Below are 17,783 nucleotides of genomic sequence, written 5' to 3' on the forward strand. Positions count from 1 at the left end.
GACATCGATGAAGTGTGGTTGTTTGATCGCAGACCCATTACGGATGCAAACAATGAGGCAGTGATTGCTGAGATCTTGGTTGAAAACATCAGAGGTGTATTTGGGGGGCGAGTTAGTTAGGATAATATCTATGAGGGTGCCCGTGTTTACAGATTTTGGGTTGTACCTGGTAGGTTCATTGATAATTTGTGTGAGATTGAAGGCATCAATATTAGATCGTAGGATGGTGTTAAGCATGTCCCAGTTTAGGTCACCTAGCTGCACGAGCTCAGAAGATAGATGGGGAGCAATCAATTCACATATGGTTTCCAGGGCACAGCTGGGGGCAGAGGGTGGTCTATAGCAAGCGGCAATGGTGAGAGACTTGTTTCTGGAAAGGGGAATTTTTAGAAGTAGAGCTCGAATTGTTTTGGTACAGACCTGGATGGTAAGATAGAACTCTGCAGGCTATCTCTGCAGTAGATTGCAACACAGACCCCTTTGTCAGTTCTATCTTGGCGGAAAATGTTATAGTTAGGGATGGAAATTTCAGGGTTTTTGGTGGTTTTCCTAAGCCAGGATTCAGACATGGCTAAGACATCTGGGTTGGCAGAATGTGCTAAAGCAGTGAAAAAGCTAACTTAGGGAGCGGGCTTCTAATGTTAACATGCATGAACCCAAGGCTTTTACGGTTACAGAAGTCAACAAATGAGAGCACCTGGGGAATAGGAGTGGAGCTAGGCACTGCAGGTCCTGGATTAACCTCTACATCACCAGAGGAACAGAGGAGAAGTAGGATAAGGGTATGGCTAAAGGCTATAAGAACTGGCCGTCTAGCACGTTCGGAACAGAGAGTAAAGGGAGCAGGTTTCTGGGCACGATAGCATAGATTCAAGGCATAACGTACAGATAAATGTATGGTAGGAAGAGAGTACATTGGAGGTAAACCTAGGCATTGAGTAATGAAGAGAGAGAGATATAGTCTCTAGAGACGTTTAAACCAGGTGATGTCATCGCATATGTGGGAGGTGGAACAACGTCGTTGATTAAGGAATATTGAGCAGGGCTATAGGCTCTACAGTGAAATAACACAGTAATCACTATCCAGGACAGTAATGGACAAGTCATATTGATATTAGGGAGAGGCATGCATAGCCAAGTGATCGTATGGGTCCAGTGAGTGGTTGGGCTGGCTGGGGATACGGCGATTAAGACAGTTAGCAGGCCGGTGCTAGCAAGCTAGCAGTTAGCAGGCCGGGGCTAGCCAGCTAGCATAAGGGCCATAGAGGGACGACGCGATGGGGGAAAGTCTGTTTTTGCCTCCTGCGGTGACGTCGATAGACCAGTCGTGGAATTAGTAGGGTTCCAAGTAGCAGAGGGGTCCAAGTCCAATTGGCAAAATGGGTATAGTGGTCCAAGAAACTGGCTGATGGTTCAGCTAACAGTCCAATATGCTATAGATAGCTAGCAGGCCGTGGTTAGAAGAATGGGCCTTCAGGGGACGTCGCGCCTGAGGGGTCTGCTGGGATCCTCGGGCAGATTATGTCGGTATTCCAGTCGTGAAGGATCGGCGGGGTTCCGTGCCTCATACCGGCAGTAGAAGGGGTCCGGATATTGTAGCCGAGGAGTGGGCTTCAGGAGTAGCCCAGGAGCCCTAGCAGGGAGATGGGTCTAGCATGGGCTAGCCCCAGGCTAATTGGTGCTTGCTCCGGGACGGGAACGTTAGCCAGGAGTAGCCAACCCAGGTTGCGGTTAGCTAGCTGCCATGATTCAGATGAATAGGTTCAGAGTTTGTGGTAGGAATCCGGTGCTATGGAGAGAAAGATAGGTCCGGTATGCTCTGGTTTGAAACCCGTTGTATGAACTGGCGAGAGCTTTCCGAGCTAAAGGTTAGCCGACTGATAGCTGATAGCTGGTAGCTGGTTAGCCACCAATTAACCACCAATGCTTCACTCTCCCCTGTCGAATCCAAAGCCAGGGCTTTAGGCTGCCCCAGCTTGATGTCATCTGATTCACACTCTCCAGAGCAAACCAGGGATAGTATTTCAACCCTTCTGGACACTGCCAGAGAAACTGGAATGAGACACTGGAATGAGCCTCACTTGGCTGGGATGACACCCCTATCAACTCCAACCAGCGCTGCTGCTCTGTCCTGGCCTCTAGCCTTTTTTAAAACATACTATTTCTTACCGCTGGCCATCTTACTCAAGCAAGGAGCACTGGCTACACAAGCAAAGCAGAAAGTAGTCAGCTTCTACAAAATAAAAAAAACAATACCAAGACCCAAAACTCGCAATTTCTAGGACAGGTATCATCAACTAGATTCAGCCACGGGGCGATTTGTTGCTTGAGCAGATGGTCGGTGTCCGGAACAGAATTACAAAGAATTTGTAGACTGAAAATTGATCACTAGAAGCCCAAACAGATATAATGTTTGACTAAAATAATAATTTCAAACCTTCCTTACATTTATATATGATCACGTGTATCTGTGTTATGCGTAGGAATACTTGGGAACAAATGTATTAAATTAAAATCACTTGTAGCTGATTTCCTGGTGTTTTTATAGTCTTTTATGTCCAAAAAAAAAAATTGTAAATTTTTGGGGGCCAAATAAAACAACCCACTTGCCGCCAGTTGGGGAACCCTAATCTTGGGGGGCGAGTTGTCTCTCCCCACTAACAGACACCTAAGTTGGAGCAGAATCTCATAATCATTGTGTTCTTGAAGAGTTTATGTGACTTTCTGTTTTCAGGCAAGCTGAACAGCGAAGAATTTTTGAAAATGAATATGAGCCCTGGTATTATAGCCACAGAGGCGGGGCTTTCAAGGGTGGGCTCGTTATCTATTGGCCCGTTGGGCGTGATGTCAGTTTTCTTTAGGTGAATATGATTGGTTGTTGACTCCCAATAGTATGCTATACCGAGTGACCTACTGGCAGAGAACTGGCTGTTTCAACTCTTTTTAGTAAGTAATTGGTTCCACAGCATTTTTTTTGTTTACTCAACTATTCAGCTGAAGTGTTACTTGAACTAAGAGAAATCAGTTGGCCCAAACTTAGCTCCAAAATTTCTGTCAATTTGTCTCATATGTTCTTTCAACTAGAAATTGTTATTTGGGCATTTTACCAACAAAAAAATGCTGTGAAACTAGTTACACACAGCACTTAAAAAAACAAACTTACATATTTCATGTACATGATTACATTGTGAATGCTCATTTGTACAGTAATTATTTTTCAACATGTCCTCACCTGGGATTTGAACATACAACCTCTATGTTCATGGCATTCAGATCTTCCTGAAACATCTCCATGTCTGTGTCAATTATCAGTTAATCTGACTACTCTCGCATCATTATTTGAGTTACTTATTTCAGCAATTTTGGGCTTTTCTGTATAGTTGACTGATGTTGATGGGGTATATTACTCTGTTTTAATGTTACACCTTAATCACTATGATAAATAACATAGTTATTTGCTTTGAAGTGCAAAGTGTAACACAGGTAAAATCAGTCAATGACACAGACATGTTGGCATAGCAGGAAGATTGGAATGCCATGGACCAAGAAGTTGTGAGTTAAAATCCCAGGTGACTACATATTGAATATGAATTACTGTATAAATAAGCATGCACAATATAACCATGTGTGTCAAATAGGTAAGTTGAAAACATTGTATGTTAAAAGCACTGTTCTCAAGTTGGAGCTAAGTTTGGAAAACTAAGCTTTTTTTAGTTCAATCAATACTTGGACCAAAAAGTTGAATAAAGTAAACCAAAAAAATGGCTGAGGAACCACTTACTTAATAACAATTTGAATCTCTTGATTCCAACATCCTTGTTTGTAGTATGTGACTAGAAAGGCAGAAATGTTTGTTAGTTTCATGATGGAAATCCAAATATCCTGTGTTATCTGTAGATGTATTTGTTTCCCTAAGTGCAACTGACTGAGGTGTGTGTGTGGTCTACCTCAACTCCTGTTTGGCACTCCTGTTGCGGGAACTGAGGGACGGCTGCTTTGATGCTGATCGACCGTGTGTGTGTTGAGAGAGAGAGAATCAACAGGGGATTCCTTTTGGTCACGTCTTTGCTATGCCTTTGATGGAGTGTCAGGAATGGACTCTGGCCTAAATGTTTTATGAATCAAAGTTAATTCGGGTCTTTCATTTATTTCGTTTCTCGGACAGCCTGACAAGTTCTTACGGTTAAAGTGTGCCAACACTGAATCAAATCAAATCAAATCAAATTTTATTTGTCACATACACATGGTTAGCAGATGTTAATGCGAGTGTAGCGAAATGCTTGTGCTTCTAGTTCCGACAATGCAGTAATAACGAACAAGTAATCTAACTAACAATTCCAAAAAAACTACTGTCTTATACACAGTGTAAGGGGATAAAGAATATGTACATAAGGATATATGAATGAGTGATGGTACAGAGCAGCATAGGCAAGATACAGTAGATGATATCAAGTACAGTATATACATATGAGATGAGTATGTAAACCAAGTGGCATAGTTAAAGTGGCTAGTGATTGTCTGAGTGTTTGTTTGTGTGCGTTTGGGGGTTTTGTTTCAACATTTTCCCAGCAATGTCGCTCATAGCTGTTCAAAGTCACATTTGTATATAGCCTATGCATGGTTGGTTAGGTTAAAGAGTTGTTTCAAAATGCCCAGTGTTTATTCTTGAATCCATTCCTAGTGATCCAGTTATTTACAAATGTTGTTGTACCAGCAATGTTCTTGTAAGATGCCAAGTAAGAGTGATTTAAGAGTTCTTATTTTGTCATGTTACCAACACCCCAGCAACACCACACCAGGGTCATATTCATTATGGCCAAACGGATACTGTTAGAAAAAAGGGTTCCAAAAGGGTTCTTTGGCTGTCCCCATAGGCGAACCTATTTGGTTCCAGTTAGAACCTTTTTGGTTCCAGGTAGAACCATGTTGGGTTCCATGTAGAACCCTATGTGGAAAGACTGTTTACATGGAACCTAAAAGGGTTCTACCTGGAACCAAAATGGGTTCTTTAAATGGTTCTCCTATGGGGCCAGCCAAAGAACCATTTTAGGTTCTAGATAGCACCTTTTTTTCTAAGAGTCTAGCAACTTTCTAAATGGAAAACGAAAACAGGTAGTCCATCCCTGTTTCAGTCTGTTTCCTTAGAGTTGTTGCCTAATGAATACAACCCAGTTGTTTGAGCAGACCTATACCCCCATGTTGTCAACAGAGATCATTGTTTTTCCCTTGAAGCCTGGCTTAGCTGACGGTACTTAACATATGTGGTACATAGGCCTATATTCTGACCACTCATTCTAAACATACACACAGACCTAGACTAGACATTCCTGATGCAAATATCTACACCCCAAAGTAAAGCAGCGAGAGCCAGGACGTGGTGGTCAGAGAGAACAGGGAAAAATGAGTTTGTTCTTATTCTAACTATGCCACTCATGGTCACCAAAATACCACCTATGCACACACATGCACGCACACACAAAGATTTACTGTAGCACAACACAGATGGGCCTTTCTGTAGGCGGACATATTTGTCTATGTAAGTGTATTTATACTTGTTGACATCCGTACGGCCAGTATGTCAGGTACAGATGCTTCTAGGACATAACTGGTACTGTCTGTGTCCATGTACACAAACAGCACATGCCCACCAAGGTGGCTTTTGTTTTTGACAATGTGTTTGGCTGTAATTCTGTGTGGCATGGACCATATTAACTAAATGTGAGGCCAGTTTGTGAGGTGTAGGGAATGCTTCACCCATCTGTGTTCATCAACAACACATGCCAACCGATATCGCTAATAAACTGTGTGTGTGTGGGGGTATAATTTTGTGTGGCATTAACCAAGCACCAGTGGTGGAAAAAGTACCCAATAGTCATACTTGAGTAAAAGTAAAGATACTTTAAAAGAAAATGACTTAAGTAAAAGTGAATGTCGCCCAGTAAAATACTACTTCAGAAAAAGTCTAAAGGTAGTACAAAAAGTAAATGTTTTTCACTAAAATATACTTAAGTATCAAAAGTACAAGTAAAATTATAACTAATTTCAAATTCCTAATTAAGCAAACACGACGGCACGGTTTTCTTGATTTTTAAAAATGTACGGATAGCCAGGGGCACTTCAACACTCGGACATCCTTTACAAACAAAGCATTTGTGTTTAGTGAGTCTGCCAGATCAGAGGCAGTAGGGATGACCGGGGATGTTCTCTTGATAAGTGGGTGAATTAGACAATTTTCCTGTCCTGCTAAGCATTCAAAATGGAACTGGTGCTTTTGGGTGTCATGGAAAATGTAAGGAGTAAAAGTACATTATTTTCTTTAGGAATTGTAGTGCAGTGAAAGTAAAAGTTGTCAAAAATATAAATAGTAAAGTAAAGTACAGATACCCCCAAAAACAAATTAAGTAGTATTTTAAAGTATTTTTACCTAAGTACTTTACACCACTGCCAAACACATGACACAGTTGTCTTCTACAAACGCTGATTCTGTAGGCAAGATTTAGTCATCTCACCTCACAGGAATAACATGTGTTTCATGAAACCTCAACGAGTAAACAGAAGAGATACTAACATCCTTTCTTAATGTTCCTGTTTCTTCACAGGAAAATCTGGGACACCAAGGTTGCTGATCCATCCACAAGGTAAGACCTAGTCAATGTTTGAACATCTCAACTAACTACAAATGATTTGTTTCTCCAGATGTTGATCATTTTGTATTATAATTTTCTATTATAATGCCTTGTGAGTTTTAAATGTGCTTATAATGCATTATGTAGAGTGTTTAAATGAAGTGTTACTGGATAGTTCTTGTCTTGTTCCTCTCCTTCATGGAACTGACATGACAGACGTTAGCTATGCACACGTTATGTGTTATAAAGCGTTATATGACATTTATGACCTCTTCTCTCCCACTTCCTAGGCTGAGCCTCATGGCTCGTAAAAAAGGTTTCTGGGTAGAGAAGGTTCACTGCCTGGGGTCAGAGACCAGCCTATCAGAGTGTCACGCTCAGCTGTCCATTCCACATAGCCCCACCCCCTGTAAGAGTGGGAGACATGCGGTGGCGAGGTGTGTACCGGGACCGCAGTTTGCACGTATGTCATCTGGAAGACCCCAGGCACCCCACCCAATTGTGGTAAGAGACAGGTACACGCACACATAAAAACATAGACACACACACACATCATGCATCACTGGACCAAGAGGCAAGAACTAGACACTTTTCCTGTGTTCTGCGCAAACACAAGATACAAAACATTCTTAGACAATAATACATTCTAGTCATACATGATGCTGACACTCTCTGTCTCTCTCTGTCTTTTGTCTCTCTGTCTGTCTGTCTCTCACTCTCTTTCTCTGTCTTTCGGTCTCTCGCTGTCTCTCTCGCTCATTCTGACTCTCTCTCGCTCTTTCTCTCCTCTCCCCCTCTAGCCGGTGCGTCTGAAGGCTGGCCCCAGGCTGGGTGAGGGCCGGGTGGAGGTGCTGAAGGAGGGGAAGTGGGGGACCATTGTAGACCACGTTTGGAACCGCGTCTCAGCTAGCGTGGTGTGCAGGGAGCTCGGCTTCGGAACCGCCAAAGAGGCCCTCACTGGAGCTTACATGGGACAAGGTAGGGTAGGACTCCCTCTCTATCTGTTATTCTCTGTCTTTTTGTCTCTCTGTCTCTCTCTGTATGACTCTTTTTCTGTCCTACAGGGGTCAAGGTTCGACTTTTATTCTCACTGGCAAAGGAGAAAGTTCACTCCGGTTGTGCCACGTGAACATGGAAGTTGTGTTTTGACCAGTTTCTTCCATTTCATCCTGCCCTACAGGGTTCAGGTCTTAGGCACAGACACCCATGTATATGTCTCTGTACTCTGTGTACCTTAGGCTGTTTGAGATTCCATGTGAGTCAGAGGAACTTTTCCAGCCATGCTTAGGACTTATCTTAGGACTCTACGCTCGTCTGCCGCTGAACGGTCTGAGAATGTATTTGTTTGTGGGCCTGAGGGTGCTGATCTGTGGTTCACACACTGTTAGCGGATTTCCCCTCTTTTCCACCATGGTCACTGCAGCTGTATGTGTGTGTGTGTGTGTGTGTGTGTGTGTGTGTGTGTGTGTGTGTGTGTGTGTGTGTGTGTGTGTGTGTGTGTGTGTGTGTGTGTGTGTGTGCTTGGGCAGCTGGAGGGCTCAGCGTATATGGCTCAGTTCACAGCCGAAAGCTCCTCAAAGGAATGGAATCAGCAATCTCAGCTCCACCAAGACGTGCACACGCAAACATGCACACACACAGCTGTGGATTTTTTAAATATATATATTTTTTCCTAATATGCGACAGCCACCAGCTGTTTTTACCACCTAGCCACGGGTCTTTCCCTGTCCTACATGAAAAAGTAAAAAAATGTTTTTAGAAAATGTAGCAAATTTATTGAAAATGAAATACATAAATATCTAATAAGTATTCACATCCCTTTCCTATGACATTCAAAATTGAGCTCGGGTGCATCGAATTTACCTTGATCATCCTTCAGATGTCACTACAACTTGGTGAAGTCCACATGTAACCAATTCAATTGTTTGGACATGATTTAGAAAGAACCCCACCTGTCTATATAAGTCCCACAGTTGACAGTGCATATCAGAGCAGAAACTATATCATGAAGTCTAAGGAACTGTCTGTAGATCTCTGAGATAGAATTGTGATGAGTCATATTATCTGGGAAAGTGTATAAAACAATTTATAGAGTGTTGAACGTTTCCAAGAGCACAGTGGTCTCCATCATTGGGAAGTTGAAAAAATATGGAACTACCCAGACTCTGCCCAGAGCTGACCGTCTGACCAAACTGACCAACCGGGCAAGAATTTATGCAGCAGCATACAATACATTTTGAACTCACCTTGTTGTGCTGTGCTCACTGGAACAGGATGGAATTGCAACTGTCCTTCTTGTGGGCTCTAGGAGTCCCAAAATCCTGACTTGGATTTCCGAGTTAGAAACCGTTGAAAATAATTTTCCGTATTTTCCCTGTCGGAGCTAGTTTTATCTAAGTTCCCAGTTGTCTTGAACTCACAAGTCTAAGACTTCCCAGTTCCGAGTTTCCAGTTGTTTTAAATGCAGCAGAAGTCATTCTGGATGGACAGCATGGACAATTTATTCAAACTTTTGTGGCCCATGGCGTTACTCCCTTTTTCGTGATATCCAATTGGTAGTTACAATCTTGTCTCATTGCTGCAACTCCCCTACGGACTCAGTGAAGGTCGAGAGCCAAGCCACACTGCTTCTTGACACACTGCTTCTTGACACACTGCTTCTTGACACACTGCTTGCTTAACACGGAAGATAGTCGCACCAATGTATTGGAGGAAACACTGATGACCGAAGTCCGAAGTCCGCTAGAGCATGATGAGACAAGAAAATCCCGGACGGCCAAACCCTCCCCTAACCTGGACGATGCTGGGCCAATTGTGTGCCGTCTCATGGGTCTCCCGGTCACACCTGGCTGCAGTGGCACATTAGCACTCATTGTTGAATTTAAGATTTCCAACTTGTTGTGTAATGTTTATGTCCAATGGTTGATGAGCACCGATATGTTTTATTTATAATTTCTCTTCACATGACAAGGATGGAAAAGGATTTGCCAGTAGATTGCTGACTTGACGCATGATGATGACTGCTAGCTAAGATTTTGAAAGTAAGATGTTGACATGATCAGTCCAATCAAAGCTACTGTAGATATAATGTGATTTGATGTAATTTTTTGTGGCCAATGACCTTGAGCCTTCTTGGATGTGCACTTCTAAAGTCTATGGCAGCACCCAACGGGCTTGAATTTTATTTAGCTCTGTGACGTAGTGTCCCGATGAGTGTGAGAACACTGAGCCAATCACGGCACAAATAGAGGACATTACCAACCCCTACGCTCCGTATTTTCCACTGGCTGCCCCACCATCATAGAAAGCACTAGAGGTAGGCTGAAACACCAGCATTTTGGAGCTGCCTATTTTCTTAGCTATACAGGTGCCCCACCTGCCCTGAAGGACGCATAGCCACTGTTCTTCACTCCTGGTTCTAGAGAGCCTTAGGAGTGGGGAACATTGTAGCTCTTAGCATCCTCATCTCTCACTATTCAACAATCTCTGGAATCAATCAGCCTTCTGCACCTATACTGTAGCCTATTATAACCACACCCAACCTAACCTAATCCCCACCACTGCCACATCAAAGTACCCCTGTCCCAGATCTTATGGCTGCTACATACTGTAGCACCCAGAAGTCTGTGCCTGTGTTGTAAGAGTCAAGGCGAAGTGAAAAGCTTTTAATTTTCTCCCAAAATAAGTTCATATTTCCTCCTGATCCAACCACTGGGCTGCTGCTTCAGTAACACCCAGTGTGTGGGTGTGAATGCTTACAATGTCTGTGTTAAGTCCTAGACCTGCCTGTAGCATTACTATGTTACGTGCAGCTCTAGCCTCCTAGGCTGTCATATCAAATGACAGGTTCAATTTAATAGTTTAATCCTCTCGCCCTGCTTTAAATGCAAGTCCCTAACTATATCCTGATTGGCAGGGCAATGGGCGTGAGAGTTTTCAGTTGTACACACACACACACACATTACACACTTTCGTAACAGCTGCTTAACTACAGCCATAGCCGGACTAGGGGACATCTGCCAACACTCTCTATAACATGTTGCTTTTTAGACTTTTTACTGTCCTATATAATTTTGACTGAGTTCTGCAGGCCACATAAACGTATACATGTATGGTGTTGGAAAAAACCTACATTAAGAGTCCAGATGACAGGACAGAGTCTAACGGACACAGACAGATAGACAGATACAGACAGATAGACAGACAGACAGACAGACAGACAGGCAGGCAGGCAGACACAGGCAAACACAGGCAGACACACAGACACAGGCAGATCGACACAGACAGACCGACCGACACAGATAGACAGACTGACACAGACAGACAGACTGGCCCAGACAGACCGACACAATTAGACAAACCGACCGAGACAGACCGACCGACAGAGACAGACAGAGACAGACTGACAGAGACAGACAGAGACAGACTGACAGAGACAGACTGACACAGACTGACAGAGACAGACCGACAGAGACAGACAGAGACAGACTGACAGAGACAGACAGGGACAGACTGACAGAGACAGACCGACAGAGACAGACCCAGACAATAGGAAATGTACATTGAATGACTGGTGTTTTTATGTACTGTAGTTTGGTAAGCATGAATATCTTGTGTTGTTGTCGTGCAATAGTATCAATAAATGCAGTAAATGCACGTAAAATGTACAGTCACTAAACATTAGTTTAAATATAGTATTTACAATAAACATTTTTAGATAAATAAACTATGCTATAATTAATGTTAGCACATACAGTACATGCCAATCAAGCAGACAGATACAAATCTTTAAGACTTTAGGGAGCTGGAAGCGGGATGATTGTGGTCACATAGCTAGTGAGAATAGCCCAAATAGTTGGTTAGTGGTTAGGAGGGAACCCTAGTATTTCCCTCTCTCTGAAGTTAAGCGTGGTTTAGGGAACATTAATGGTGTTTTTCTTTCCGTGGGACTTCTTAATGTTCAGCTGTTTAATCATATTTGAAGTCCATTCAATCATCAAATAGGCCCTTTCATGTCACCAAGCCTGAGCAGTAAAAACCATATAGGTCTGCCTGTGTGGGTGTGCCATATAGGTCTGCCTGTGTGGGTGTGCCATATAGGTCTGCCTGTGTGGGTGTGCCATATAGGTCTGCCTGTGTGGGTGTGCCATATAGGTCTGCCTGTGTGGGTGTACCATATAGGTCTGCCTGTGTGGGTGTGCCATATAGGTCTGCCTGTGTGGGTGTGCCATATAGGTCTGCCTGTGTGGGTGTGCCATATAGGTCTGCCTGTGTGGGTGTGCCATATAGGTCTGCCTGTGTGGGTGTGCCATATAGGTCTGCCTGTGTGGGTGTGCCATATAGGTCTGCCTGTGTGGGTGTGCCATATAGGTCTGCCTGTGTGGGTGTGCCATATAGGTCTGCCTGTGTGGGTGTGCCATATAGGTCTGCCTTTGTGTATTTCAACCATAGGGTTTGTGACATTTCTCAGTCATGTTGCCTGTACTGATCCCAGTAGCTTTAGGGTGGGGCTGTTTGGGGACACAAATATACAGTGGGGAGAACAAGTATTTGATACACTGCCGATTTTGCAGGTTTTGCTACTTACAAAGCATGTAGAGGTCATGCAATAAAATAAAATAAAATTTTTGTTTTAGATTCCGTCTCTCACAGTTGAAGTGTACCTATGATCCAAATTACAGACCTCTACATGCTTTGTAAGTTGGAAAACCTGCAAAATCGGCAGTGTATCAAATACTTGTTCTCCCCACTGTAGCTCTGTGTGAGTGACTGGGTGTGTGTGTGTGTGTGAGAGAGAGAGACGTGTGGTGTTAACAGTGTGTCTGAATGTGTGTGTTTACTGTGAGTATGTTAATGTGGTGATGTGAGACACCAACTATAGAACTAGCCATCCTGATAGCCAGTCATCCATAACCATCTACTACAGATATAGGCCTCTTTCACTAGCGCTATCAGAGCTAGGCCTCTTTCATCCTCTTGGGGGTTCTACTAAGTCAGCCATGTTTTTTCCGCTGCACCGTCTGTCAAAGGGATTACCACACATGCAAATCAGCTGCTGTAAGGTCACGCACACGCAGAGCTCTGACTGGATATGAGATATGATAGGGTTCACAGACCAAATCTACTGTACCTCACAGGGAAAGAGGACTAGTCTAAAGATTACACAAAAACATTTATCCTCTGAAAATGAGACCTTGAAAGGAGATAATTGAATGTACGCACACACAAATGTGATACAGCAGGAACTGCACAAAGTACACAGCAGTGAATGGGAAATTAGTGGGAGTGAATTTTACATTTGCTGACTGTTTATAGCACTCAACTTTACTTTAATCATTGGTAAAGTTAAGTCAAAAACTGAAACCAATGTCTAAACTCATCAGCTGCCATTTCAACTCTCATCATCATTGGTTTAAATTACAGGGACAATGCCTCTGTTTCCTATTCTGACGAACACTGGTGTATTTTTACTTCTACATGTTATTTACTCTGTGAGGTGGTATACATCCATGTGTGTGTGTGTGGCCGATTGTTAGTGTGTGCTTGTGTGCATGATTCTTCGTAACCAGTTTCTCAGGATCTATTTTGTACCCGCCTTTTTTCATGGAACTACTGCCCAAATCAGCTAAAATGTGCTTTTTTAAATGAAGATCCACAATCCACAGAAGCTGTGTTGGTTTTGATAAGTTAAACTGTGGTTGTTCTGATCTATCTACTACTCAGTGGTATTTTACGTGGTTTTCTACACACATATATGGAGATGATTGGTTCAGGAAGTGGGTTTTCTTTATTCTATTTAATGTGGGTGGATGTATACCCAGTCATTGTTACCAATATGGATGGAGGCCTACAATCTATCATTTAGAACAGGGATGGGCAACTCCAGTCCTCGGGTGCTCGAGTGGTGTCACACTTTTTGCTCATTCCTTGAAAATCCTGATTAAACTAATTACATTCTAAAGTGACGATCATGATTAGTTGGGTAAAGTGTGACAACAATCAGGCCACCGAGGACTGGACTTTCTCATCCCTAATTATGCAATCACCAACCTGCTTTCTCTCAGCTCTCTCGCTCTCTGATTTTTTGGTCAGAATCACCTGTGTCATAAGTGTTATTTTTGTGGTGACTCAATATCTTCCCAGCTTACACCTTCTTTTAATTTATCTAAACATTTTTAAAAAACAAAAAAAACAATGTCAAGCCCTCTTCTCAATGTACTTCCTCATTATCTCAATGTTACTTTTCACACTTATCAATAAAAGTTAATGTACTTGCCTACTGTCTAAATTTGAGTACTCTTCCCACTTTCTTTCCTTCACATTGACAGGTTGTTTTACAGTTAGAAGCACCAATCTATTAACTCAAGTGTTACTGTATTTTATCTTCCGATTCAGCTTTGACTCTGTTCTTGCTTGCACGTGTTCTCTGCTCGCCAGGGGGTTGTAGCGGATGGCTAAGTTACCATAGAGCAGTGACGTTTTCTTTCTGAAAAGTACTGGCTGGGTGGCGGGTGTTTTTTTGTGTGTTTTTTCTAAAGTACAAAATGGTGGTAATGATGTGTGTCGGATCTCTGGAGTACTCGAGGTACAGCCTTGTTATCTCCTCTGGCAGACAGACAGACAGCGAGACATAGAGATAGGAACCTTTTTTGCTTAAGTACAGATAGGAACCTTTTGTTGATGGGGTGCTGTTGGGGTTCTGTTGTGGTGGGGAAGACACAATCGGTTCACGCAAACAAATGGCTGAGATCGTTATCTGTTTATTGCTCTTTAACCTCAGCTTTCACTACTGTGGGTGTAAGTGGGTGTGTCTATTAGATAAGGGCCGTTTAGGGGGATTGCATTGCAATGCCCTCGGGTCTAGGTTAAGTACCACACAAGATACAGAGAGATGTATGGTTGTTGTGGTGTGTTCATGCTCTCATCTTCCCTCTTCTCCCTCTCCCTCTTTCTCTCTAGGTACTGGTCCTATCCATATGAACAGTGTCCAGTGTTTGGGGACAGAGAAGTCTATCCTAGACTGTTACTTCCAAGATGTCCCTCTTTGGACGTTTAAACACACCCAGGATGCTTCAGTACGCTGCAACATCCCCAAGCTTGGCCTGGACAGCACGGTTAGAGCACACACACATTCACACACACACACACCTTTACATTATATAATTAAGCAATAAGACCATGTTCTGTTATAATCTCCACTCGGCACAGCCAGAAGAGGACTGCCCACCCCTCAGAGCCTGGTTCCAGTCTAGGTTTTTTCCTAGGTTCCGGCCTTTTCAGGGAGGTTTTCCTAGCCATGGTGCTTCTACATCTGCATTGCTTGCTGCTTTGGGTTTTAGGCTGGGTTTCTGTACAGTACTTTGAGACATCGGCTGATGTAAAAAGGACTTTATAAATACATTTGATTGATTGGGGGGGTGTGGTATATAGCCAATATACCAGTGCCTACCACAAACCCCTGAGATGCCATATTGCTATTATAAACTGGTTACGAGTGTAATCAGAGCAGTAAAAATACATGTCTTGTCATACCCGTGGTCTACGGTCTGATATACCTTGGCTGTCAGCCAATCAGCATTCAGGGCTCGAACCACCCAGTTTATAATACCAATTCAATTATTATAGAGTCATTAGATATTTATAATTATGAACATCTGACTTGCGAAACATACAGGTTGAGAAAATACTGAATTGAAATTTTTCTCCCTCCTTCTTCTTCTCCTTCCTCCTCCTTCCTCATCCTATCCTAGGTGCGATTGGCGGGGGGCAGGGAGCCAGGTGAGGGGCGTGTGGAGGTACTGATGGATGTAGGGGGTCGTAAGAGATGGGGGTCAGTCTGCAGTGAGAACTGGGGGATCAACGAAGCCATGGTGGTCTGTAGACAGCTGGGTCTGGGGTTCGCATCCCGAGCACACCAGGTACGGAAACACACCTATGAAACCCTATTCCCTGTATAATGCACAACTTCTGGACAGAGCCCATTGTGGGAATATGGTGCCATTTCACCCCTAGAGTACACCCTGACTCCCACAATTCACCCATCAACTCACGGTGTCCCTGAGTCCTCAAACCTGAAAAATCACCGGATAGCTGAAATACTCAGTAATACTTTCTGAGTCACATATGTAGGAACTTCTTCAAGACTGTTGGAAAACCATTCCTCATGAATCTAGTTGAGAGAATGCCAAGAGTGTTCAAAGCTGTCATCAAGGCAAAGAGTGCTATTTTGAAGAATCCAAAAGATAAAATATATTTTGTTTTGTTTAACACTTTTTTGGCTACTACATGATCCCATGTGTTATTTCATAGTTCTGATGTCTTCACTATTATTCTACAATGTAGAAAAGAGTAATATAAAGAAAAACCCTTGAATGAGTAGGTGTGTCTTTTGACTGGTACTGTGTAAATGTATATATATACAGTTGAAGTCGGAAGTTTACATACACTTACATTGGAGTCATTAAAACTCATTTTTCAACCACTCCACAAACTTCTTGTTAACAAACTATAGTTTTGGCAAGTTGGTTAGGACATCTACTTTGTGCATGACACAAGTAATTCTTTTTTAAATTTTTATTTCACTTATAACTCACTCTTATCACAATTCCAGTGGGTCAGAAGTTTACATACACTAAGTTGACTGTGCCTTTAAACAGCTTGGAAAATTCCAGAAAATTATGTAATAGCTTTAGAAGCTTCTGATAGGCTAATTGACATCATTTGAGTCAATTGTAGGTGTACCTGTGGATGTATTTCAAGGCCTACCTTCAAACTCAGTGCCTCTTTGCTTGACATCATGGGAAAATCAAAAGGAATCAACAAAGTCAAGGTATTGGAGTGGCCATCACAAAGCCCTGACCTCAAACTAATAGAAAATGTGTGGCCAGAACTGAAAAGCATGTGCAAGCAAGGAGGCCTACAAACCTGACACTGTTACACCAGCTCCGTAAGGAGGAATGGGCCAAAATTCACCCAACCTATTGTGGGAAGCTTGTGGAAGGCTAACCGAAATGTTTGACCCAAGTTAAACAATTTAAAGGAAATGCTACCAAATACTAATTGCGTGTATGTAAACTTCTGACCCACTGGGAATGTGATGAAAGGAATAAAATCTGAAATAAATCATTCTCTCTGCCATCATTCTGACGTTTCACATTCTTAAAATAAAGTGGTGATCGTAGCTGACCCAAGGCAGGGAATTTTTACTTGGATTAAATGTAAGGATTTGTGAAAAACTGAGTTTGAATGTATTTGGCTTACCTTAGCCAAATACATTTAAAATCAGTTTTTCACAATACCTGACATTTAATCAGAGTAAAAATTCCCTATGTTAGGTCAGTTAGGATCACCACTTTACGTTCCGGGTAGCCTTCCACAAGCTTCCCATAATAAGTTGGGTGAATTTTGGCCCGTTCCTCCTGACAGACCTGGTGTAACTGAGTCAGGTTAATACGGCCTTGCTCACACACACTTTTTCAGTTCTGCCCACAAATTTACTATGGGATTGAGGTCAGGGCTTTGTGATGGCCACTCCAATACCTTGACTTTGTTGTCCTTAAGCCATTTTGCCACAACTTTGGAAGTATGCTTGGTGTCATTGTCCATTTGGAAGACCCATTTGCGACCAAGCTTTAACTTCCTGACTGATGTCTTGAGATGTTGCTTCAATATATCCACATAATTTTCCTGCCTCATGATGCCATCTATTTTGTGAAGTGCACCAGTCCCTCTTGCAGCAAAGCATCCCCACAACATGATGCTGCCACCCCTGTGCTTCATGGTTGGGATGGTGTTCTTCGGCTTGCAAGCCTCCCCCCTTTTCATCCAAACATAATGATGGTCATTATGGCCAAACAGTTCTATTTTGTGTTTCATCAGACCAGAGGACATTTCTCCAAAATGTACGATCTATGTCCTCATGTGCAGTTGCAAACCGTTGTCTGTCTTTTTTATGGCGTTTTGGAGCAGTGGCTTCTTCCTTGCTGAGCGGCCTTTCAGGTTATGTTGATATAGGACTTGCTTTACGTGGATATAGATACTGTTGTACCTGTTTCCTCCAGCATCTTCAGAAGGTCCTCTGCTGTTGTTCTGGGATTGATTTGCACTTTTCGCACCAAAGTGCGTTCATCTCTAGGAGACAGAACGTGTCTCCTTCCT

The 17,783-nt window shown here is 42.8% G+C and overlaps 1 protein-coding gene across 1 annotated transcript in view; it reads left to right on the forward strand.

The window, feature by feature from the left end:
• loxl4 (lysyl oxidase-like 4) overlaps window positions 1–17,783 on the forward strand; it is a 59,125-nt gene that overhangs the window by 21,872 nt on the left and 19,470 nt on the right. The window contains exons 5-9 of the mRNA XM_024429882.2: window positions 6,600–6,638; window positions 6,917–7,130; window positions 7,427–7,604; window positions 14,586–14,740; window positions 15,377–15,544. Coding sequence (XP_024285650.2) covers window positions 6,600–6,638; window positions 6,917–7,130; window positions 7,427–7,604; window positions 14,586–14,740; window positions 15,377–15,544 — 754 coding nt within the window. The remainder of the gene's footprint in view (window positions 1–6,599; window positions 6,639–6,916; window positions 7,131–7,426; window positions 7,605–14,585; window positions 14,741–15,376; window positions 15,545–17,783) is intronic.

This window comes from Oncorhynchus tshawytscha, linkage group LG01 (assembly GCF_018296145.1).
Source record: "Oncorhynchus tshawytscha isolate Ot180627B linkage group LG01, Otsh_v2.0, whole genome shotgun sequence".
NCBI classification, from domain to species: Eukaryota; Metazoa; Chordata; class Actinopteri; order Salmoniformes; family Salmonidae; genus Oncorhynchus; species Oncorhynchus tshawytscha.